We start from the raw sequence: 25,898 nt of genomic DNA, 5'->3' as shown, positions 1-25,898 counted from the left end.
GTGGTGGTGAATTCGATGGCGACATAGGCGATGGTTGAGATGAAATCGGGCTATTTGCTGAATTCATAGGTGTTAATTAAGGTGGGACGGTGGCGAGTGATAAAATACCAGGTGTAGGCAGGGGTATTGTTGAGATGGGTTGCTCTGTGTGTGGCTCAGTAGTTTTTGGGGTAGTTGTCCAGTAGTCTATAATTTTACCAGCTTGATTAATGACATCTGTACCTATACTAGACTTGTAAGGAAAACACTCTTCATCAAAAGCAACATTCCTGGATATTATATATTTTCGATTATGAATGTCAAAGCACCTGTACCCCTTATATTTTTCACTGTAACCTGCAAAAACACAGACAACAGATTTAGGATCAAACTTATTTTTTCTAGAGTCCCAAATATACGGAAAGCATTTACACCCAAAGACACGTAGAATGGAGTAATCAGGATGTTTTTTATGTAAGGCAAAATACGGTGACTCAAAGGAAAGAGATGACGACGGTAACCGATTGATAAGAAAAACAGCTGTTGCAAAAGCATCCATCCATAACGACAAAGGAACACGACTATGAAATAACATAGACATTCCTAATTCACGAATTATGCGATGACGACGTTCTACCGCACCAGTTTGTTCAGGCGTATATGGGCAGGAGATTTGATGCATTATTCCGGTTTCAAGAAAGTGTGTAGTTAAGGCATTATTAACAAATTCACCTCCTCCATCTGAGTGAAAAATTTTAATTACAGCATTATATTGACGCTGAATAAATTTTTCGAAAGCAATAAAAGCAGAATAAAAATCTGATTTCATACGCAATGAAATTAGCCAAACATATTTAGTGCAGTCATCTACCAAGCAAGCATAGAATTTAAATTTTTCAAGAGATAAAACCGGAGCTGGTCCCCATAAATCACAATGAATTTTTTCAAACGGAGCAGTTGTAGAGTGAGAACTATTTGAAAACGGAAATCGACTAAGCTTTCCTAGTTGACAACTATCACACAAATTTTTTATTTTTAATGGACCATTAACAGAAATGAGGCCCTTATTATGTAAATTATTTAAAGCTGAAACTTGCGGATGTCCAAGCCGTTGGTGCCAGACATCTGCTGTAACATCCCTTCCCGGTCCACCCGTAACCCGAATGAACCGAACCGAGACGCTACAAACTGGTTGACTGTATGACCTGACATGCTGAAGTCATAATGTATATTGAATGTAATAGCATGCTGATACTGTATACAAAAATAATGTAATTTATATTTACAAAACATGATACTAGTGTCAAAATGAAATGGGCCCAACTGTGTGCCCTGTACATGCCATGAAAAGGATAAACAAAAATACACATCCGTATGAGTAGCTACCCTGAAGACTGAGTCTTCTACAGATGAACTGCAACAGTTGTAAGCTGACTCTCTACTGTCCAACCTCAAAACCTGCGAGTTAAACAGGTAACTCGCTGAGCAAAGAAAGCTCAGTGGATATCTCAACAGATAAAGAAACAATTAAACACATACATGTATAGAAAGAACCATGTAAACACATATGGCACATATAAGCACACACATCATGATACTTTCATGATATCTTGATTATCTTTTGTACTATTTATAATACTGTATAATTCATGAAATGTTATGTCAATATATCTGTATGGCTTCATAAGGTTATAGTGAAACCGAAGTGATAAGAAAAACTGTATGAAACTGGATGAATACTGTATGCTTGGCTGCTATGGCCCATATATAATCATATCCACTCAACGGCCTGTAGCCGGAGTATCAAACTATATGAGGTGCAGATCTGCTATCGTATGTCGCGACATAGCCTTATCTACATGGTTTCTACCTAACCTCAATGGAGCATAATGTTGGTATGTCAATAATATAACACAACATCACATTAATAGTTCATAACTTCATAATTCATAATGTATATTTGATTTCACATCATTTGCATGCTTGCATGTTGTTTTGATACATGTTCTCATGTTGCATTTGATGTTAAAATGATTGGAGGCATATAAGTGAAGCAAAGGAATACAATTGCATTGAAAAAGAAGTCCAAAAGTGCATGAAAACACAAGTCGCGAGCGCGTACTTCAAAGTCGCGAGCGCGTAGAATGCAAAATGAGAGACAGTGAGTTATCGAGCACAAGTCGCGAGCGCATACTTGAAAGTCGCGAGCGCGAGAAGTGCCAAATGAGAGACAGTGAGTTCTCAGGCTAAATTCGCGAGCGCGCGATGAAGGTCGCGAGCGCGAGATGTGCCAAATGAAAGTCAGAGAGTTTGCGAGCACAAGTCGCGAGCGCGCACTTGAAAGTCACGAGCGCGAGATGTGCCAAATAAGAGTCAGAGAGTTTCAGGTGAAAGTCGCGAGTGCGTAGTTCAAATTCGCGAGCGCGAGAAGGCAACGTGAACTCGTCATGCAATTCGCGCGCGCGCTTCCAGCCTGCACTGTCTGTACTCTTTTGGTCATATCTCTCAATATACAACTCTGATTTGAATGATTCAAAAACCCATGTAAAGCTAACACATATAGGAACAAATAACTCTTCTATGACACTTCCTAATTCCATCATTAAATGGGGTCAAAATCAAGATGAAGTTACTGGTAAAATTTCCAGCAAAACCTGTTTCAACATAAACTCAATATTCACTTCATTTATTCAATACCTCCCCTGTTCTCCCCTGTTTCTCACCATTACCAGTCCTCCGACTCAACATGAAGCAATATATTGTCTCACTAGCAACACACCACACAATTCTCATGCAAAGAAAATGAAAAATAACAAGAGATATCAAACCTTTACTCCAAAAGCTGAGCTCCTCTTTAGCTTCTTTTTTCTACACTCTTTGAACTCCCTTCACCTATAAATAAGAATTCTTATGAATTCTAAAATAATAGCACCAAATGATTCAATTATGAACTTCAAGAAGGTTTACTTACTTGGATAGAAGAAAAATTGAAGTTAAGGCTTAACTACCATTAAAATTGAAAAGAAGGTGGAAGAGGAAAGGAAGAAAATGAAGAAGATGAAGATAAAGATGAAAATGGGAAAGTGAAAATGAGTATTACGGGTAGGCCATCAAAAATCAAAGGATTTTATGGAAAACTTCCTAAATGGTACCTCAATTGTAAACAGGCTACAACTTAATACCCAAGCTCAATCTTTTAATGCAAATCAATCCTCACCCATGTGCTTTAATCTTTTCTCTCAATCAAGTAACTCAACTTAATAACCCATTCTACCCCAACCGGGTTTGATTCAACTCGACTCAGTACTAAGACTCGACTCGGTAGGATGTCGCAATTCTCCCCTCCTAAATAAAAACTTCGTCCCGAAGTTTACCTGTTGTGAACAATTGCGGATACTGTTGTCGCATGGTGTCTTCAGATTCCCAAGTTGCTTCTTCTGTCTTGTGATTCCTCCAAAGAACTTTTACTAATGTTATTTTCTTGTTCCGCAATTCCTTAGTTTCTCTGGCTAGGATCTGAACAGGTTCTTCTTCATAAGTGAGATCCGGCTGAATTTCAATCTCTTCTGCTGATAACACGTGTGATGGGTCTGATCTGTATCTCCTTAACATGGATACGTGAAAGACATTATGAATTCGATCTAAGGTTAAAGGTAACGCTAGGCGATAGGCTAATGGTCCTACACGTTCAACAATCTCGTATGGACCAATGAACCTAGGGCTAAGCTTACCCTTTCGTCCAAACCTTAGGATCTTTTTCCATGGTGAAACTTTCAGAAATACTTTATCACCAACCGAGTACTCAATATCCTTTCTCTTTAAATCAGCATAAGACTTCTGTCGATCATTTGCTTCTTTCAGCCGTTTTCTGATGATTTCCACTTTCTCTTCTGTTTCTCTAACCAAATCTGGACCCAAAATCTTCTTCTCACTCAGTTCTGTCCAACACACAAGTGTCCTACATGGTCTACCATACAATGCTTCATATGGTGCCATCTTAATGCTTGATTGGTAGCTGTTGTTGTAGGCAAACTCCATGAGAGGTACATATCTGTCCCAACTGCCTTCAAATTCTATAACACATGATCTCATCATGTCTTCCAGGATCTGAATTACTCTCTCTGATTGGCCATCTGTCTGAGGATGAAATGCAGTGCTAAAATGCAATCTCGTCCCTAATGCTTCCTGCAGTTTACCCCAAAATTTCGATGTAAACCTTGGATCACGATCAGAGATAATGGATGATGGAACTCCATGTAGTCGAACTATTTCTCTAACATAAATGTCTGCTAACTTGTCCAGAGAATAGTCCATCCTGACTGGTAGAAAGTGTGCGGACTTAGTTAATCTGTCCACGATCACCCATATTGCATCATGCTTCCACTGCGTCTGAGGTAATCCAGTAACAAAATCCATCGTGATCTGATCCCACTTCCATGTTGGCACTGTTATTGGATGAAGTAACCCAGCTGGCAGTTGATGTTCTGCTTTTACTTGTTGACATGTTAAACATCTTGTTACAACATGTCCGATATCTTTCTTCATGCCTGGCCACCAATAGCCTTTCTTCAAATCTTGATACATCTTGGTACTACCTGGATGCATTGTATATGGACTGTTATGAGCTTCATGCAGAATCTTTTGTCTAAGCTCCCCTATCTGTGGTACAACAATTCTGTCTTCATAGAATAAAACTCCACTGTTATCCAATCTGAATTTCCCACCATGATCTTCCTGCACTTGTTTTACCCATAGTGCTGTTTGTGCATCTTTCATCTGTGCCTCTGCAACTTCCTGAACCCAAGATGGTTGTACTTGCATCTGTGCTAGAATAACTCCCTGCTGTTGCAGCTCCATGCTAATTCTCATGGCTCTCAAAGCAAACAATGATTTCCGGCTAAGGGCATCAGCTACCACGTTAGCTTTGCCTGGATGGTAATTAATGACATAATCATACTTAGCCAGAATCTGCATCCACTTCCATTGTCTTGAATTCAAATCTCTCTGTGTCGGTAAATACTTTAAACTCTGATGATCTGTGTAAATGTAACACTTTTCACCATACAGATAATGCCGCCATACTTTGAATGCTAGAACAATGGCTGCCAATTCTAAATCATGGGTTGGATAATTCAATTCATGTGGTTTCAATTGTCTGGAGACATAAGCTACCACTTTCCTGTCTTGCATGAGTACACATCCTAACCCAATATGAGAGGCATCACTGTAAATCTCAAAGTCTTTACCTGACACTGGCTGAGTCAACACTAGTGCTTCAGTGAACTTTTTCTTCAAAGTGTCAAAACTCTGCTAACATCTATCATCCCATTGGAATACAACTGCTTTCTTCAACAATCTTGTTAAAGGTGATGCAATGATGGAGAATCCCTTTTACGAACCTTCTGTAATAACCGGCTAAACCCAGAAAACTTCGAACTTCTGTGACATTTCTGGGTGGTCTCCAGTCAACAATAGCTTCAATCTTATGAGGATCCACTCTGATACCCTCCGATGACACCACATGTCCTAAGAAAGAAACTTCTTCCAGCCAAAACTCACACTTACTGAGCTTGACATACAACTGTTTATGCCTCAGTGTCTGAAGTACAATCCGCAAATGTTTATCATGTTCAACCTTGTCTTTGGAGTAGACCAAAATGTCATCTATAAACACCACCACAAACTGATCCAGATATGAATGAAACACGCGGTTCATGAGATCCATGAAAACCGCTGGTGCATTTGTGAGACCGAATGGCATGACTAAAAATTCATAGTGACCATATCGGGTCCTGAATGCAGTCTTAGCGATATCTTCTTCCTTTATCCGCAACTGATGGTATCCCGACCTAAGGTCGATCTTAGAAAACATACCTGCACCTTTTAACTGATCAAACAAATCATCGATTCGAGGCAATGGATACTTATTCTTGATTGTCAGTTTGTTCAGTTGTCTGTAGTCAATGCACAATCTGAATGATCCATCTTTCTTCTTTACAAATAACATCGGTGCTCCCCAAGGTGATACACTGGGTCTGATAAAGCCTTTATCCAATAACTCCTGCAGCTGAATCTTTAACTCTTTTAGCTCTGCTGGTGCCATTCTGTAAGGTGCAATTGATACTGGTGCTGCTCTAGGATAGACATCTATAGTAAACTCCACTTCCCTCCTTGGTGGTAACCCTGGTAACTCTTCTGGAAATACATCTGGATAATCACACACTGTTGATATATCTTGCACTTTGGACTGTTCTTTCTCTGCTTGTAATGCACATATCAAGTATGCTTCACAACCCTTCTGAATTAATCTCTTTGCTGCCATGGCTGATATCACATTACCCAGAAACTCTCGCCGCTTCCCGACTACTGTAATCTCTTCCCCTGCTGTTGTATATAATGTCACCCTTTTCTTTGCACAATCAACTATAGCCTGATGTCTGGATAGCCAATCCATACCCAGAATAACATCAAATTCTCTAAATGGCAACTCCATAAGATCTCCTGGAAACTCTTTTCCATGAATAACAATTGGACATCCTTCGACCACTGTATGAGTCTGTACTACATCTCCTAATGGATTAGTAACTACCATACCCTGACTCACATATGCAACTTCTAACCCTTTTACCCAAGGTTTGGGTACACTAATGTATGAATGAGATGAGCCAGGATCAATTAAAGCATAAACTGTATGATCACATAAGGAAAACTCACCAACTATTACATCTGGAGCTTCCTCATCTTCTCTGGCTCGCATAGCATAAACCCTGGCTGGACCTCTTGTATCAGGTCTGTCCACAGTCTCTGACTGCTGTCTCTGCCCTCCGGAGCTCTCACCTCTTCCTCTGCCTGCTACGAACTGTGTAGGAACTTTTGCCCTCTTCGGACAATCCTTCTTCTGATGGTCTGATGCTCCGCATATCCAACATTTACCAGTCACCAACCAACAATCTCCACCATGTCGTCTGCCACAATGCTCACAAGGTGGAAAAGTATAACCGGCTGACTCTGCACCTCTACTGGTGCCTCTACCAGTTCCTCTGCCTGAACCTCGACTACCACCGGCAGAACTAGCCACAACTGATACCGCTGGCATGTTAGCACCCCTAGCTGCGCCTTGGCTAAAGGAAGGTCTAGCACTAGCTGAACTACTGGCACCTCTGAATCTCTTGCTTTCTGACTGATGGGTACTGGGTGCACTCTGAGTCTGGTCTCTCCTCTGCTGAGACCGCTGGCGTCTGGTACGCTGACTGGCCTGAATGCGCTCTATCTCCTGAGCTGCCTCTACCAAAGCTGAGAACTCTCTGAATCTAGAAGCTACCACTCCCATCTGAATCTCATCATTCAAGCCTTCCTGAAACTTTTTACACCTTTCGGCTTCTGTAGCCACTATCCCCTTACCATACCTGCTGAGCCTGGTAAATTCTCGCTCATATTCGGCAACTGACATTCTGTTCTGCCTCAGGTATAAGAATTCTTTCCTTCTCGCATCTAAGTAAGCCTCTGTAATGAACTTTTTCTTGAATTCATCCAAGAAGAATTGCCATGTACGCTGCTCTGCTGATACCCGCTGCTGAACAGTAGTCCACCAGGTATATGCCTCATCTATGAGCAATGATGTGGCACAAACCAACTTGTCCTCTGGTGTACATTGTAATTGTTCCAGAACTCTCGATGTCCCATCTAACCAATACTCAGCTCTTTCTGGACTGTCATCCTTGTTAGCACTGAATTCTTTCGCCCCATATTTCCGAAGCTTCTCTAGTGGGGGCTTTCTTTCTCTTTCTACTACTATTGGTGCTTGAGGTATCACCCCTGCAATCTGTCTAAAAGTATCCGCAAGTTGCTTTAACAACACCTCTTGGCCTGGTGCTATTGGAGCCTCACCCTCCACTGGTCTGGAGGCGTGTGACTCGCTCTCACCTTCCTGTGACATCCTCCTAAAAGAACCACAACTGCTTAGTTCATCAGGGTAGACATGGCATGTACACTATACTGACTTATGCATGCAAGCCCGGGGAAACTAAACCTAGGGCTCTGATACCAAATTGTAACAGCCCAGCCCTAGTGTAATATTGTCCGCTTTGGGTGCCAAACCTGGCCTGAACCCTCACGGTTTTGTTTCTGGGCCAGGGAAACCTCCGCTCTGTCAGCCCAAAACGCGTCACACTAGTTCAAGGTTGCCACCCTTTATGTATAAGACTTCCACCTTGTGCGTAGCCGATGTGGGATTCGCCTAAGGTGTTGTGCCCAAAACCTGGGATGTCACATCTGCACTGCATGACTTAAAGCGAAAAGAAAAATGTGCTTCTGGATTGCTTGAAATAGTGTATAAATCACCCTTCTTTGGTCCCTGCATTATCATTGCACCTGTTATCCGTTCCTTCACAATAAAAGATTTGTCAGTAAATTCACAATTGACAGGAAATTGAGAGGTTAACTGACTTACCGATAACAAATTTTTCTTTAAACTAGGAACATATAACACATTAGACAAAGGCAACACATGATTATTTTTCTTAATTTGAGAAGTACCAATACCAACAATAGGAATGGAAGATCCATCACCTATAATAACCTCATCACTACCTTTGTAATTTTGTAAATTTGACACCATACCTCCATTTCCAGCCATATGATTTGTGGCACCGGTATCCGAGGTCCAATCATGATCAGCTACACTGTTATCCAATGTCAATGTCGCCAAGGCTTGTGGAAGATCATTTGACGGGGAAGAAGGTGAATACCACCAGCATATTTTGGCAATATGCCCTTTCTTGTAACAGATTTGACATATCTCATTTTGGTACAGTTCCCGCTCTGCTGCAATCATCCGTCGTTTGCCAGGAGGGGCGGCACGACGTTGTTAGCTGCCATAATTGTTTTGACTCTGTGCTTGGAAGCCACGTCCTGCAGAAGAGAAAGATGACCGAGAGGATTTGTTCTCGAACACCATTTGAGACCCGCTAGATTGAGGGGTTTTTTTCTGCTGCGTGTAAAAAGCCAAATGTGGTGAGTGCACTGTAAATGAGGAATTTCCAGAATTGGCAAACCAATTTCGTCTTTGATCATGATTTTGAAGGTGCGAAATCAACTCTGAGTATGTGGGTCTTGGAGGTTTCAGCATTGTGGTTGTGAAGGTCTCATATTGGGGACCTAAACTTGTCAATAAACTGTAAACTTTCTCTTTTTCTAAAACTGGGCGTCCAATGGCAGCCAAGCTGTCACATATATTTTTGAATTTGCGGATGTGAGTATTGATATCCACGTTGTCTTCTTTGCGCAGATACGTCAATTGTTGGCGGAGGGTAAATTCACGTTCCTACGAGTCTTGGGCATAAGACTCTTTTAGCGCTTCCCAAACAGCATATGCTGTGTCTTGGCCAATAACGAGTCCAAGGGACTCTTCAGATAATGTGCCAATAATCCATTCGCGAAGCAAGCGATCTGCTTTCTGCCAGACAGTATAATTTTGTATAGCCTGATCCGTAGCTTTGTCGGAGTTGGCTGGATTGGTTTGTGGTGGATTTGTAAGGTGGTCTAAGAGATCTTGGCTTTCGGCTAGCCCAAGGACTTGCTCACGCCATAGGAGGTAGTTATTTGGAGTTAATTTAAGGGTAACGAAGTTACCTACATTCAGTGATAGGGATGAAGAGGCTGTTAAGGCCATGAAATTCCTGGACGTAATGCTCTGAAACCAAGATAGAAAAAGCTGTTTTAAAGAACAGATGAAATGAAAATGCTTTTAATAAAGAGTAGTTATGTTTTTTATATCATAGATAATCAATAAACGCAGTGCTCTTTATATAGAGAGCCCTTTACAAATACAATCCACTAAATCCCTATAATAATGCAATTATTCAAAATAGCAACAGAAGCCAGATTATTTGGTTAAAGTATGAACTATTACCAAGTCAAGAACTTACTGCACAAAGATATCAAATAAGCAAATATATTCTTGTTGTGAAAAATAGGAAAATATTAGTCAACCTTATAACCCCTTTGACAACCTTATACCACCATATTTTCCGTTAACAGGTTTTATTTAATTTGCATAATCACACTTAACACCTTATATCAGCTGTGATTGCTAACAAGCATGAGATTTAAGAAGGGAGATACTACAAACTGCTTCCTTCCAAAAAATCCAAATTCCACCACAGAAACCATTGCCTCAACCCGAATCCAGCAATTAAACCCCATAGCTGCAGAAATCCTATTAGCTTGACGGTTGCTTGTCTTAGGCTCAAGCAAACACACAACACCCGGTTTATAAATTCGACAATACTCTTTCATAGCACGACGAAATTTAGGGGAAGCTGCCCCCTGACAATTCCAGCTGACTATAATCATAAAAAAGAAAAAGAGAACAAAATAACAACAAACCCCCGGGGGAAAAGCAACCCAATAAGAGAGACCTTCGAGAATAATCTCTCCCTTCTTCTCTCCCAATGGAGGATCCCCTATATGCACCATATGATTTTCAGGCCCATCGCCATGATTATAATGACAAAGAGAGCCACTAGCACGAAGCAAACCCACTAAATCATTTGGAACAAAACTAGGAACAACTTCCTCACACCAAGAATAAGAATATTTATATAAATTTATATTTTTATGACTTTTTTGGTCTAAATTGACTCAAACTAAAATTTCAAAGATAGAAAAACTAATAAAAGCTAATTTTAATTTTATTATATAAATTGTCCATTTTCATTTGAGAAATATTACATATCTAATAGACTCACATTAAAAGACTCTTTGTTCATACATTCACATTAAAAAACTTTAGAGTTGATATATTAAATTTATAAAATATTAGCTTTTTCTCAAAATAATGAGTTGTAAAATTATATTGAGTAAATTAATTAAAAATAATACGTATAACACTAATTTTAACCTTTATTATATATTTAGATGTACATATCTTTTAGTGTAGATGTAAAAAAAAAAAAAAAAAAGTTTCTTACTGCTTATAGTATTTCATGCATTTATTTTCAACTACTTATGAATAGAAATTATCTTTGATAATTATTTATGATGAAATTATTTCATTAATAATCATATTAATTTTTATTACTATTTTTTAAAATTATTATAGATTGACAATAAATTTATATATATTGTTAAAAAACTTATAATGCAGTTGCGTAAACCAAGGCAAAAACATACCTATATGGATGTCCAACATTATTTGGTTGAAAAACATATTTTTATTTGTGTGACAAATATTTTGACGAAATTCTACTAGACGTGTATTATTAAATTGTATAGATGCTATTATGGTTTCTTATATAATTACGTACATATGATAATGTCAATATAATATTTATAATAATGTATATAAGTTGCATTACATTTACCAAGTAAATAAAAGTGAAGTTTTATCATACATAAACATTTATGATTAAATGTCATATTCTATATTATTATGACATAACTTTAAATTACATTTATAAATATACAATTTATGATAATTAACCGCGCAACGCGGAGTTACATGCTTGTAAAAAACTAAAAATGAGAACAAGAACAAAATTTTCATTTCTCTTGGTAATCATAACATAGAAGACTCTGAATGTATCTAGTTCGGTGAGAATTTCTACCATAACATATACTTGCTAAAAGTTCACCGCAGAGTAAGCAATGGAATCCAAGACGAAAAATAGTTACCCGTTCCTCATTGGCGTACTTCTTTGCTTCATATCCAGAATCAGCCACAAAGTCCGATATATTCGACAATTTCCCAAGCGAATTCAGATTGAAGGGATCATTAAGCAATTTCAAATAATTGCAATCCTGAATTAGAAAACTCCAAACTTCCCGTGAAAAACTAGTGATACAATCAAGAAATTTGCTTGATATGTTCTCAAAATCGTTATTTACAGCATGACAATGAGAGAAATTTGCTTCAAATCTATCCAGCAATGAGCAATTTGAGCATTTATATTTAGCGAGTGAAAAATGTTTTGATTCGGGCAACTCCCATTTACCAAACAAATCCCATAATGAGCTTCTAGCAAGAGTTAATAAGGATTCACCTGCGCTTGTCCAGAAATTTGCAACAGAGGCAATCAGTGAAGATTCAAAGCAGAAAAGGTGGTGAGATGCGGCTGCAAGCAAAAAGGAGTATGCTGCACCAGTCCTCAACATGCCAAAGACTTCCAACTGATGTCCATTGGTATCAGAAGAAACAGCAAGATATTCACTTGCACGGATTCTATATGCAGAAGCCAACGTCATATATGCATTTAGAGCAAGATGGTGCAGGGGATGCAGCTTGACAGTCAACTGTGATTTTCCTTCCTTGGTCTCCAGTGGCTCGTCTAAGAGTCCAAGAACAAGCACGCTCTCAAGCTTCTCACAGCAAGATTCAGGATCACCACTGGAGAGATACTCGGTTATAACTTCATCTACATAATCAATCAGATTTCTGTTTGCTACATCTCTATGAAAGCTGTGATAAGAACTTGAGCTAGACGATGCCAGATTTGCAGCAGTAGTTTCCTAGATGTAAGATTCCAGAGTAAATAGGTGATCAGCACAATCACCTATAATCCATAAAACTTCTATAATGGACATTTGGTTTTGCAGTTCACATGCATAAATTTCAGAGAGGTTAAATGGAAAAATTACTTTTTACGATTGATTACCTTGCAGTTAGAAACCACTGTTTTTTCTTTACCAAGCTGTGAAGCACTGAAATAAGGACGCACACAAGGAGTAATATAAAAGAGGCCCAAGTTTGGATCCTCCATCAATAAGAATCCATCTAACTCTCTCGTTGTGGTTCAGGCTTTTGGCAAATGTTCAATATTTCATACAAGTTAACTGATACTTTGGTAGTTCCAACTATACCCGAAAATATGTCTGGGGTAACAAAAATAGAACACCAGCACACAAGAGGACATACTGAGAAATTGGGAAACTAAACAAAATATGTCAACAAAAGAAAGGGATTCAAAAACCAGGGTAGAAACTGTTTTGTGGAAAATGATATTTACCACTCCTATTTGTTTGATTGTTTCAATTCAGGTGTTTTCCTAATGAAAAATTTGTATAAGATAGTCAATGGTGATAGCCGATTACAATTACAATTAACCCTTTGGACTAAAATCTTTCTTGCATTTGACCAATCTAACCATGTTAGATTATGATGCCTTCTTCCACCCCAACATGAAAGGATAAACCATAAAATGAGAATTTTCCAAAGAAGTTTGACTCTTACCTGCAACATACGATCTACATAAGATGGAAGCGAGGCATTACACCTTGTACAACAACAGCTAAAACGATATTTTGACCACAACTCTGACTGTCTTATTGCCTTCAGAAAAGCATTGGTGCAAAGAATTAGACTACGTGTAAGAATGTAGTTTGTTTTAATTAAAGTGCAAATTTTTAAAAAGAATCAAGAAAATGTAAAAAGAGAAATTGAAATCTAAACCATAAAGTTCTTATGGTTTTTAAAACAAAAATTGAAATCACTCATAATAATTAGCTCTAGCAATTAAAACCATTATGGATATAGCAAGTCTATTCTTTGCCTGTGGCAGAAAGGTAAACTCCGAATCCCCAACAGTAAACATACAATGCCAGCAAAACCATAAGAAATTTAATTGGACAAGAGCAAAATAGTAGTCAGCATATGAAAATAGCTAGCTTTTAATGATGTGATAAAGCTTCCTATTACACAATCTCAAAATAAAATAGCTGCTCCATATTTGGTTTCGTGCCACATTAAATTAAGAATAAAGCTTGCATATTTCATTAACAGGACTATGATATCAGAGCTTATATTATAACTTAGAACAGATTGGACAAAAACTTTGAAAAGACAAAAATTACATAAGGAATTTAAAAAGGATCAAGCTACTAGTGAATGAAGCATTGAAATCATATAGCAATGCGCATTAGAATGCTGAAAAACAGAGGAGTTATCACCTCACCTTAGGTTGCAACAAGTCTGTATATGCCACAGTTACCTTCTCTCCTTTCTTGATCCTCTTAATGCTCCTCACAACTATCATTGGCCCATATTCACCATGTCCTGCACAATCACTAACAGTTAAATTAAAAAAAAAAAAAAAAATCTAAAACATCAGTAATCTACAGAAACGAACACATTAAGAGAAATACAGCATAATTAGTAGAACCTTTTGTAAGTTCAATATTGCTAAAAGCACTCTTCTCCCCCTGCAATCAGTGTTAATCTCTCAGCTTCTTTTTTATAAAATGCAAATCACACTTCGATTATAGATATGACTTTACATTGCTGCCGGCAGGAACAATTGCCTGCCTGGATTCCGACGGAAATGGCGCTATACTCAGTGGAGAAATTAAGAACCGATAACAAGCATTAGGAGAACAGCTGTGATTAATCCACGAGAAAGTATGATCATAAACAGCAATCCCGAGAGTGCGCCCTTCATTGTCTTGCACCTCTACGGCGTTCGTTAGCACCAAACACAGCGCCGACTCCTCCAACGACACCTCATCATTTTCATTCGCCGCAGTGACGGCTACCTTTCCATCTCTCAGTCTCCTGGTAGCCGCAATCGCCTTTGCTCCGTCTCGAATTCGCGTGAATATCTCGTTATCTGTCATCAATTTCTCGCGATTGGTCAATAATCCGGAAATCCTCCCGTCTTTGGCGGAGAGGGAGGGGAGAGAATGGAGGAGGCGGAGGGCAACGCGGAGGTCGGAGGTGGAGGAGGGTGGAGCAGAGACAGAGGAGAGAGATTGCAGAAGGTAGAATTCGGCGCAAGAGAAGTGAAGAGAGGAGCAAATAGGAGAACAATAGAGAAAAGGAGGACAAGAAGTAGAAGAGTGTGGATTAGGGAGAGGAGAGAAGCAAGCAGAGCAGTGAGAGTGAAGGAAGGAGTCGTGAAGAGAGAAAGAGAGAGGAAATAGAGGTAGAGTAATGTCTTCTCCTATTCCTATGTCCTCACCTGCTTCCATCTCCATCTCCATTTCCATCTGCAACTTCTCCATCATATTAACAAACTCAATCAAAATTTGTGACTTTACTATCCATATAATGCTGATTTTACCCCTGAACTTGATAATGAAAATGGCAGAATATATACCATGAATTTTGAAAAAATAAAAAATATGACACTGAAAAAATGTAAAATGGAGGTTGTGGGATTCTTAATTTCACTTTTTTTTGTAATACTTTCAGTTGAAGTTAACAACAATTTGTTTTTAGCTTTTATATGTTTTTTTTTTTTGAAAGAGAGCTTTTATATGTTAGTTACACATTTGTCCGTAAAATGTTTAGAATAATAATTTTTATACTTTTTTTTATCTAGATTTAATTTTATAAATTAAAGCATTTATATTCAATAGAAATTAAAATATTAACAGTACAATTTTATAAATGTGACTTTTAAAATGATAATTTTTTTATTTTTTAAATATAAGATGTTCAATGGATAATTTTTTAAATATAAGATGTTCAATGGATAAAATTAAAGTGTTCTGCTAGATCTAAGTTTATAAATAGAGCGCTTCAATTATTGAAAGTAAAAAATGAAAGTAGTATAAAATTCTTATATGAATTCATGTATATCAAAATAAAAATCAATTGAACTTTTTTTTTTTTTGAAACTATATAATTTATTGATACAAATTAAAATTCTACCACAAGTTTTAGTATATTTAATTTAGACAATGAAATGAACCTGGCAAAAAATGAAAATAAACCAACTTCTTGTGAGAAAAAATAGTATTGAATGACTTTAGTGTTTTATACGACACGAACCCGTTATTAGTTTTTAGAGCGAACATAGAATAATTATAGCTGAAAAAATCAAAATTAAATTTATTTAAAGCGATTTCTCAATTGAAATTTTCAGTTTAATCGGTTCAACTGAATTATTAAATTTAAAATTTTTGTTATTTCATTTTAGTTACATTTATAGTAAAAAAAATTTGAAATCAACCAAGCCGTACCAAAATTTAAAAATTTTGCCGGTTACGGATAATACCTGCTAACTAGAGTGCTTTTCAATTAGTCGATTAATAGAACCAAACCAAACTGATAAATTTTGAGTTTAATTTCAGTCCAGTTTACAAAATTAGCAAAAAACATTTATTCCATTTTGTTGGTCCTGTCAATTTAGTTTTGCTTCTCAAGAAATTGAAATTGAATAGCGGCCATCCAACAGAAAATGTTGACCTAATCATTGGCCGCACCAAGTAAAGTAACCATCAAATTAGAGATGCTGCTCTTGTCAAAGTCTCAAAAATAATTTAAAAGATTTTTCACTCTTTTTAGGTACAATCCCATTTTGCTAAAAACAGAAGTACACTGGCAGTAATTAAAGCACCATGGAAGGGGAAGAAATGGTGGCCTCTGTGGTAAGAATTCACTTCAATATCACATTGTTCGTAAAACCTGAAGGCCGAACATGAGGGAGCTTATTAATGGTGTCTCATAATGTGCAAATTAATTCTGGATGGAAGGGAGCAACTTAAAAGAGAAAAATGAACGTCATACCGTAACTACTGCTTCACTTGCAGTGAACTTTCAATGCGTTGAATGAATTTATCTTTAGAAAAAGCACCCTCCTGAAAATAATCAAACCAAGAATTAAACTCAGAAAAATGGATGACTTTAGCTGGAAACTGAAACGTGAAGATTAGAGTTGAACAAGAATTAAAATTTTCCAGCATGACACTAAATAATGCCGAGGAAATGAATTTGCAACAAACAACATATATATGATAAAGCTATTTTCGTAAAACAAACAGAAACAGATACTAAATGAACTTACAAAGCGATCATAAGGTTTCCCATCTTTAAATATGATAAATGTAGGCAATGCTTCTATTCTGTATTTGTCAGCAATGGTAGGGTACTTCTCGGTATCTATTTTCACCACCTGGATAGTGTCTTTCAGAACAGTACTGACTTCATTCAGAATTGGACCCATAATTTGACAGGGACCGCACCTGCAAACCACAGCTTAGTTTAATTAACTTTACACTTCAATTGAAATTCTAACTTTTCAAAGTTCAAGATCCACAATCTTAAAGATCCTTAATCAGCATCTCTTTATCACAAATTGTTCATCATAATTCTTTTATGTGGACAATTTGTCTGAGATCAGCATATTAACCCAACAGATTTCCAAAATTACTTAATTAAAGAAACACCGGAAAGAAAGTAACATCGAAAAGAAAGAAAAAGGAAAGTACCAGGTTGCATAAAAGTCAACTAATACCGGTTTGTCAGCATTTTCCAGCAATTCATCGAAGGAGGAAAATGTTTGCTTCTTTGCTGCAACCTACAGCAATCATTAGGGGAAAAAAGATACTGTCACTTGTATTTCCAAAAGGTAGTTTGGGCTCAATATAGTTCAGGCACAATATAGAACTATCAATACAGCCACAATTAGGATGAATATTGAGCATTCCCTTGACTGCATTTAGAATAGATTTTCTTAAGAAATGCCATCTCCCAAGAAACTAAGATGGACATCAATTCTATCAATGTCAATGAAACCAACAGCTACGATATTAAGGGTAACAAACCAAATCCAATAGGCAAACTGAGTTTGACTGCCAATTTAATCATTCAAAGTATGTGAATAAATACTTGAAAACTGAGTATATAGGCTGTTAACACTGCCAAGATCTAACAATTACTATGAACAAGGGGTAATAGTTATCCAAGATAAACAATCCGAAACAGGGAACAAGTTCTTTCCTCAATAAAGTTACATCTTCACACTCTTGCCATTCTGTTGCATATTAGACTTTTTGTATACTTGAATAATTTGTATTTAGGCAAAATAATACCTTAAAAGTTACAACTTTCACTAAGAAATCTTTTAAGAATATTGCCATATACTCCCAACAAAATTACTTTGTCTAGCTATAAATAACAGTGTCTATTGAACTCCAAAGTTCCTAGACGGTTTCCTTTGGATGGATCACGTGTATTGGATAATTAGTGTTATAGGAATTGCATAAGCACCAAGCAGAACTGCATAAGCACTAAGCGGAACAGGAATATGGCAACAGCAGTTATTATTATTATTATCATGTGATATTAACTATACAGAGTGTAATGTAATAACGAACACATGACCATCCAAAATAATGTAGACTCAGAATAAAGATGGCAAAGGCAGAAAGAAAGTTGTAGTTGCAAAAATAAATTCATTCCGAAATATTGTGTTATTAAATTTAGTTCACAGAAAAGGCAATGCACCAGCAATGGGGCAAAGATTGAGACCGATAGATTATTCAGCATCTGCATTTCATGCTTTTTTTTTTTCAACTTCAAAAAAAAAAAAAAAAAAAAAAAAAAAAAAAAAAAAAAAAAAAAAAAAAGAAAAATAATGTTAATCTATTATACATTACTGAAAATACCCTCCAGAAACATATTTAAACCAAGGGCAGAACTGTAGTTTGAATAGGGGAAGACTATTAGCCATTCTGGCAGTACAGCTCAAAAGATCAACAAAGAAGCACCACGAACAATTGCAAGCTAAACCAAAAGATTCTGAATTTGATCATGGCTTTAATAATTACTTTAGAGATATAAAATATTATTGCAAGCATTGCTTGGTTCTTAAGGAAACGGAATTGGAATCCTGTTGATGGTTGCCTGAATCTCAAGAAAGAGTGATTTGAAAAGTAGATTTCAATGTTTGGTTGGTATAGGAATTCCTAATTCCTAGGAAAATCCATCTCAAAATACGCAACTCTCATCCCTACTTTCTCACATAAAAAATATTAATCTACTTCCTTAAGAAAGTAGCTTTCCATGGAAATGTTTTCTTCTGGTAACCAAACCCTCCTTTAGTGTTTGGTACGTCATTTGCTGAGACAAAACAATCTATCTATCTACATTCCACAGAGAATATATGCCCCAACTGAATAAAATCCCATCCTCCTTGAAGTATGTTTATGATATTTGATTCCATTCCCCACTCGAGGAAATAAAGCCTCTCTTCCATATCCCTATTATGTGAAACATTAAAACAACCTATTCACAGATTAATCAATGAAAATATACATATTCACTAACAGAAAAACCCAAAGCTAATACTTGGATTAAATTAAGCATAGACGAACATGGGTTGGGAAATAGGATTGGCCTAACATTATAAGAACTCTACAATCTTTCTCTGAGTTCATGCAAATTTATTGACACAGAAAAGCTAAAAAAATCTTTTAAACTTCTTTATAGAAACAAAATCAAAACTAAACTACGAATTTTCAGATTCATATAGACCAAGTTCTTCCCTCTCCCCAATTCCTTTGTATACGTGTAAGTAACTGATTCAATAAAAAAACAACTAGCCCCAAGCATTCAAGACCCTAGTGATTCATATTTCATATACAGCAGCTAAAATAAAGAAGAAATTGATCCAATCAACTCTAAAATCCAATTTCTTAAACATCCCAAAACTTTATAGCTATAACAATGTTACTATTGAATAAATTTAACGACAGATGGTCAGACATATTACCAGAGGCAAAATTCGAGGCCTGGAAGGAGAAGAAGTGATTCCTCCATTCCCAAATTGAAGCCTTTGAAGATGAGATTGGAATTGCAGAGAAGATAAGGAAGTTAATTTGGTGGTACTTGACTGTAACTGCGGTGTCTTCAAAGAAGGAATTGTTGATGCCGATAGAGAAGAAATCGCCATACTTTCGGATATTCTTCTTCTTCGTCTACTAGTTCTAGTAGTTTCTTAAGAGTAGATAGGATCCAAAGAAACACTCGCCTATCCCGTTGGATATTTACGATTTAAAAGGGCAAAAAAATCTGATTCGCAAGAACGAAAAAACAAATTGAGAAGAAATCAAGAGAAATGCCAGAATGTGATGCTGATGTTGTATTGCAGGTACTAGGATAATGTGATAGAAATGGTGGATTGTGAACCGTTAGATGTCTAGAATCGTAATACGTTTTATCAGTCAAGATTTGTGCGCTTGGTGGGCTCCACCTAAGTAGAAAATCCGGTGCTGCCTCCTGAAAGATTTGTGCGAGTATGACTCCAGTCTCCATAGATTTGTGCGCTCGGTGGGCTCCACCTGAGGAGAAATTCGGTGCTGCCTCCTGAAAGATATGGTGCGAGTATGACTCCAGTCGCCAGGCAGGCTGGATAGTGTTCCCGTGTACGTGGAGACAGTTAATTGCACGCTCAATTTATTACTTCGACCACGTTGGTAAATTTTCAAATTAGACCAAGATTGAAAAGATCATTTAAACCAGTTTAATTTAATAAAAAAATGATCAATTAATATTTATTTAGAAAAAATATCATGAAATACGAGTAAAATAAAATAAAAAAGTAATGGAATGGGATGGAAGATGTAATTTTTATTCCTGATTATGTTAAAGTTTTATAGGTTTTAGTGATTTTCTTTATCTATTTTTTTCTAAAACAATAGCAATATTTTTTTTTTTGACTATTGGAGAAGAGAAATTCAAACCCGAATCAATTGCCAAGTCGCATATGCACTTACTATTAGGCTATACCTCAGTGTGCATAGCGATATTTATTTTGATTTAAAATTAAATGTGCTTTTAGATATTAATTTCATGTATAATAGTTCATGGATGAGATGATGTCTGGTTCGCATAAATAAATTATAGAGGTGTATAAAGGGTTTGTAATTAGTTTGTATGATCAATATTAATTCTATTTTTTGTGAAATAGATCATCCAATTTATCTTAGACAAAACAAAATTCTTTAGGGATGGATAATGAAATTACACTTTTCTAGTTAAATAAAATAAATTTATTAATTTATTCTATTTTTTAAATACACTTAATTTTATATCATGAATATTATTGAAAGTAATTATTATACTTCCTAACAATAAATTCCTTGAAATTGTATTTCCTGAAAAGTACATTTCCCGAGCAAATGGACCATCTTAGATCAAACATGCCTTAGAAGAATTCGCATCTCACTATATATAAGCTTATTATATAATCTGTGGTTGTTTCTGAAAAATAATTTATTTTTTGAAAATATTTTTTAAATAACTCAATTTCCATTGTTTGATTTATAATTAATTAAAAAAATTAAAATTTTTAACTTATAAAATCATAAAAACATTTATAATTATAGAAATTAAGTATTTTTAAAATTTTATTGTTTAATATGAAAAAAAAATATATAAAAATGATAAATTATGATAGTTGAGTATGATCTATTGGCTGATTGCCATTGGTGATAGTTGGCAACATTTCAATAGTAGATGGTTGAAAAAGAGAGTTATAAGCTTATACTAAATTTATCGATATGAGAAACTATTTTCCTTCTTAAAAATGAGAAATGAAAATAATTTAATTTAGAAAAATAATTTCTATTAACTAATCTCTATAAACACCTCAAACATCGGGACAAGTTACTTTCCGAAAACAAAAACAACCGTAGTGTAATTTACTATTCACCTTGAAACTATAAGATTCATAAATGCCAAAAAAAAAGGTAGGAAGAAACTTACTTACCCAGTCTTGTTTCAGGTTCATCATCATAGTTGAATTATGTTTTGACTACTGGCAAATACAAGCACCAAATAGACTGTTAGACAGATTTCAACTATGAAACAGAATCTTCTGAACTATGTAAAATACAGACAATTGTCTACAGGCCATTCTTGTATGGATGTGTAAAGATGTCTTTTTCAGTTGTTTGGGGGCATCGTTTCCTGCAAAACTACAACAGTTTCCAACAAACCACCCCCCTTTAGTTGGCCAATCCTAAAAGCTAAAACAACACTTCATGAATGTTACATCACATACAAACATAAAATCTCAAACCATCAAACTCGTGAGAGCAATCGTATTAGAAGATCACCCGTCGCTTGTCAAAGTGAAGGCTAAAAGGACAATTGTAAGTGCGGAGAAAATGGTCACACAAGCAAATAGCCACATAGACCTGCTCTGGCCTTTATTTTGGCTCTCCTGGTTGCTCAACTCAACTTCCTTGAGAAGCTCTCTCACTTCGTCCATGTCCGAGTCTTTCGCAGCTTGGACTAATCTACTCTGTATTTTCTCAAGCTTTGAGAGCCTTCTACTTCTTGTGACATTTTTTGTTGGCCAGATCATACCAGTCACCTTCCAAAGAAGGATGCCGACATATATAGCTACGATACAGTCTACTGTATAATGATGTCGTTCCCGTATTTCTCTTTGTGCACTGTGCAATACAAGCAGCCATATGAGAGCTGAGCTAAAACCTCCATAAGCTTCCTGCAGAAGTCATGAGAAAACCATCAAGCAAAACAAACTTTTATTCCATTAGATCATTGATCCGGCGATGGAATTTGTATCTGCAAAATTTACCGTCCAAGCCATAGCAGTTAGTACAGCAACAAGCATGTGGCCACTGTACATGAGGTCATTGCAGCCACCTCCAGCTTTTTTCAGAAGACTGAACCATGATCCTTTCGTAGTGGGTCGCATGAAATCTATCAGGAAACTCATTGAACCCCAATCTGGACGATAATCACCCTTGATTTCCCCAATTCTTGCTGAAAATTGGAAAACAAAAAATTGTGAAGACAAAGCAAAAAAATCGTGGAGAAATTTCAAGCTTAGAGTTAATAGCGGGTACTAATTTTAAGATGACTCAACGAAGGAGAGCAGAGCACAAGTTCAAGAATAGAAAATGAGCTTCATTAAAGTAACTTGAATGGCATCCCAACATCACAAACTTCCCTAACACATTTCTTAATAAAGGGATTTTACCTATTTTAAGAATTAGAGAGACTAAACCAATAAATTATCTGGACACCGTGGTCAATCTGAAATCTCTAATGTTAAAAAATAACATAACCAATTTGTCTTGGCAGGCCAAAAAGCAACAATAGCACCTCATAGCAGCAAATATGGTTTGGACATTAATCCAGTAAGGGAACTGCTAGGAAATGTTGAAGTGGACAATGGAACCACTCTGTGAATCGTGAACGAGACTTAAATAAAAGTTTGGTAGAATGTTCATCGTTAAATAAATTAACATAGGAATGCAGAATCTTCATGGGGAATAAGTGCAAATTAAACATTATATCGTTAAATTATCGAGAAAAAAATATGCACACACAATTGGGAAGACAAAATTAGTAAATATGAATTTAGAGCACAGAGCATACCATAAGCTATATCCCTTTGTACTATCTGTCGAATAGCATTAACATCTGAAGCATAAGGTACATAATACTTTTGAGCCCAAGGATGAGGGTGTGTTGGGATTGAAAACCGGGCTGTAGCACACCAAGGCCGGGCTGATGGAAGAATTGTGGATACAAAAGTTATGGCCCGAAGAAGACGGCCAATTGCCATAGTGAACATGTATCTTGCCCCTAGTCCAAGGCCAGGGGCTTCCACAGAGTCGAATAGCACAGAGAATGCCAGCATCATAAACAACATCAAAAAATGGTGCAGAGTAATGATATGAGCCCTCAGTATCTCAACCACTGGTTCAGGAAGTTTCTCGTTCAGTGACAGGAGCAACCACTGTCCAGTGTCAGGAAGAGGAGGTCTACCGCTGTTCAATATTAATACCAAGCCAATCAATAGTCCTGTTAACAATATTAGCCAACATTTTAAAATGAAATAGTTCAGCAGAGGAATGCATTGTTTTGGCAAGAAAATTCCAGCAAGGGATGAAGAAAAAACATGGCATGTAATATCAGATTGTAAAAATGCAAAAAGCATGCAAAATTTGGAAAATTCAGACTATTAGTTGGGGATTTTGACTTAGAATTCATTACGAGAAGCACAACATTCTGATTTTTCAGGATTCAAACCAGGGTTCTTCCAGGAATATTGTTCTGCATCTACTTTCAAGTATTGACTCAACATAGTTGAGTTGGATCACTAATTTATCTTCAGACTTAATACATGCTAATTATAGTGTAAACACATCCAAGTTTATGGTGAAGACATAGAAGATATATTGACACACTAAATAATAATATGATCTTGACAAGCATAGCAATAAATTTTGGGGTCATAGAACCCAAGAAGCTAATTAGTTTATGGCCCTTATAAAATGATGCAGATACCATTTGAGCCTGTTGAAGAATTTTGAGAAGACTTCATCAAGTAACTTTTGAATTCTATAAGAATTCTATTAATGACCCCACAATAGCAGTTAGCATTCATGAAAATATGAACAAACCCCTTGTTGGAAAAGGTAACAATAGATTGTTGCCTCAATCAGAATTATCATATACATTGGCTCATATCCCAACTTATTTTTTGTAGATGATTCAACAAAATTATCAAAAAAAATTATCAAATAAGTTCACAAATTTCTATAATCTACAAATTGGCAAGAACTATGTATTTAATGGAATAGAGCAAATAATACCTTTACGACCTACTAATCACCAAATGTCATGACATGTGCATCCCTAATTTGCAAAAGCTGCAACATAATTGCATAGATTTTAAAAAATGGGGAAATTTTTCCTCAAAATTCTTCCAGTCAGTCAATTAAAGTTCATGGTCAAATTGATCTAGAACCTGCAGATTAAAAGGAAAGAACAAGAATATCCCAGCTCAGTGACACTTGGAGAAAGCCATAGATCAGAGCTTACCATACCAGAAACCTAAGCAATCTAGATTCAGTTACTAGGGTAATAAATGTTGACGCATATTAGATCCCAGGATCCGCTTACGTCAAATACCAATCAGATCCCAGTTAAATTTCCAAATCAATAAATGCATATAATCAAAAGACAACAGACCCGAGTAATATTAATCCTTGATACTTGATAAACAGAAAAGAGATCTAAACCAGTTCAAATGGCAAAAGAAATACTTATTTGAAGAAACCGAACTCGACCCACATGATATTAACTAAAAACAATCCAAGAAGCAACTAAACCCACTTCAAGTAACGCCACGTTAGCTAAAAGACAACGGCTCATAACAAAACGACAATGCTTACCGGTGCCATTCCATGCCAAGGACGGCTGTGGAGAAGCGCACACATAGAGCCTCGAAGAGGAGAGAGGCGAGCATGAAGAACATAGAGGCAACAAATGGAATGGCAGCGCGAACTTCTAAAGACCAGTGCCTGTAAAAAGGTACACGAGAGATGGCGATAAGAGCGAGTACGCCCCACAGTAGTGGCTGCAGACGCTCATGCCAGGTGGGAGAGAGGTAGCGTAGATAGTCCACCGCCACGTAGGAAATCGCTGCGACTCCTAAACCGCCGGTGGCTCTCGCCGCCGGCGAACGCCTCCTCATGGTCGTCCCACAAACGATAACTTCAGGAAACAGACAACGGTATTGTGTGAGAAAAAAAGGTCCAGATCTTTATTTATACCGAGAAGTTTGGGCTAACAGACAACGATGCGGTTGTTTTATATTTTCATTTTTTTTATATTTAATTTTCAAGTAAATCTACAACTATCAAACTGCGGTCTAATATATAAATTCACCCGTCAATTTTATTATTTTAATTTTATAATACTTTTAATTTTTATTTCACCCATTAAATATTTTAATTTATAAAATTATATCTATTAATATTTTAATTTTCAAATTTATTTTATTAAACACTTCAACTTGCAAAATTAAATCAATTGAACACTCATTAAAAAGTTGAAATTTAGGAAAATTATTATTTTAAAAGCCATACTAATTACATATCCAATCGATATTTTATAAATAAAAGCTAAAAATTATAAAAATTATTTATATTAGTGTTGAAAAATGTGTAATATTATTAAAATTTACAAATTCAGTTACACAATATGTCATTTGTAAAGTTTAGGATGCCACAATATTAAAGTCCTAAAATTTAAGAGGTGATTTTATGTATTCAGGCAGCAAACTACGTTTAGTATACATACATACGCAATGTACTAGAAAATAATTTTTTTAATAATTGTTTTGGAATAACTATAAATAAGAAGTTGCAAGTTT

General features: G+C 36.4%; 3 protein-coding genes and 1 pseudogene across 4 annotated transcripts; all 4 read right to left on the bottom strand.

The window, feature by feature from the left end:
- Positions 1-8,315: 8,315 nt before the first annotated feature.
- On the bottom strand, positions 8,316-9,106 carry LOC149493585 (uncharacterized; annotated as a pseudogene).
- Positions 9,107-11,379: 2,273 nt separating this feature from the next.
- On the bottom strand, positions 11,380-15,170 carry LOC149493584 (SET domain-containing protein). 2 transcript variants are annotated; one of them, XM_089726473.1, is made up of 5 exons: positions 14,251-15,170; positions 14,136-14,175; positions 13,929-14,029; positions 13,208-13,306; positions 11,380-12,486 (listed from the first exon to the last, which is right to left on the bottom strand). In XM_089726473.1, the coding sequence occupies exons 1-5, from the start codon at positions 14,974-14,976 to the stop codon at positions 11,521-11,523; spliced, it is 1,932 nt and encodes a 643-aa protein (XP_089582599.1). In that variant the 5' UTR covers positions 14,977-15,170; the 3' UTR covers positions 11,380-11,520. The 2 variants fall into 2 exon arrangements, with proteins under 2 accessions (XP_089582599.1, XP_089582600.1); XM_089726474.1 differs by lacking the exon at positions 13,208-13,306.
- Positions 15,171-16,214: 1,044 nt separating this feature from the next.
- Positions 16,215-19,839, bottom strand: TY2 (thioredoxin Y2). Its single transcript, XM_089726516.1, has 5 exons — positions 19,470-19,839; positions 17,185-17,273; positions 16,761-16,938; positions 16,484-16,554; positions 16,215-16,381 (listed from the first exon to the last, which is right to left on the bottom strand). The coding sequence occupies exons 1-4, from the start codon at positions 19,647-19,649 to the stop codon at positions 16,489-16,491; spliced, it is 513 nt and encodes a 170-aa protein (XP_089582642.1). The 5' UTR covers positions 19,650-19,839; the 3' UTR covers positions 16,215-16,381; positions 16,484-16,488.
- Positions 19,840-21,552: 1,713 nt separating this feature from the next.
- LOC149493582 (Sphingomyelin synthetase family protein) lies at positions 21,553-25,274 on the bottom strand. Its single transcript, XM_089726401.1, has 4 exons — positions 24,916-25,274; positions 23,111-23,505; positions 22,305-22,492; positions 21,553-22,211 (listed from the first exon to the last, which is right to left on the bottom strand). Exons 1-4 carry the CDS (start codon positions 25,215-25,217, stop codon positions 21,813-21,815), a joined length of 1,284 nt encoding a protein of 427 aa, XP_089582527.1. The 5' UTR covers positions 25,218-25,274; the 3' UTR covers positions 21,553-21,812.
- Between the last annotated feature and the right edge of the window lie 624 nt (positions 25,275-25,898).

The sequence above is a fragment of the Jatropha curcas genome, chromosome 9 (genome assembly GCF_041381405.1).
Source record: "Jatropha curcas cultivar XTBG-Jc1 chromosome 9, XTBG_Jcur_1.0, whole genome shotgun sequence".
In the NCBI taxonomy this organism is placed as follows: Eukaryota; Viridiplantae; Streptophyta; class Magnoliopsida; order Malpighiales; family Euphorbiaceae; genus Jatropha; species Jatropha curcas.
This window is presented reverse-complemented; position numbering and strand designations above follow the sequence as displayed.

Coding starts and splice junctions, on each gene's coding strand:
- TY2 (XM_089726516.1), bottom strand. CDS start 19,649: ATGGCGATTTCTTCTCTATCGGCATCAACAATTCCTTCTTTGAAGACA. Junction 17,274..19,469: donor GGCCTCGAATTTTGCCTCTG/GTAATATGTCTG, acceptor TGATTGCTGTAG/GTTGCAGCAAAGAAGCAAAC. Junction 16,939..17,184: donor GTTGACTTTTATGCAACCTG/GTACTTTCCTTT, acceptor TGTGGTTTGCAG/GTGCGGTCCCTGTCAAATTA.
- LOC149493582 (XM_089726401.1), bottom strand. CDS start 25,217: ATGAGGAGGCGTTCGCCGGCGGCGAGAGCCACCGGCGGTTTAGGAGTC. Junction 22,493..23,110: donor ACAAAGGGATATAGCTTATG/GTATGCTCTGTG, acceptor TCCAATTTTCAG/CAAGAATTGGGGAAATCAAG. Junction 22,212..22,304: donor TAACTGCTATGGCTTGGACG/GTAAATTTTGCA, acceptor TGACTTCTGCAG/GAAGCTTATGGAGGTTTTAG.
- LOC149493584 (XM_089726473.1), bottom strand. CDS start 14,976: ATGATGGAGAAGTTGCAGATGGAAATGGAGATGGAGATGGAAGCAGGT. Junction 14,030..14,135: donor CAATATTGAACTTACAAAAG/GTTCTACTAATT, acceptor GTGATTGTGCAG/GACATGGTGAATATGGGCCA. Junction 12,487..13,207: donor ATGTAGATCGTATGTTGCAG/GTAAGAGTCAAA, acceptor TCTTACATCTAG/GAAACTACTGCTGCAAATCT.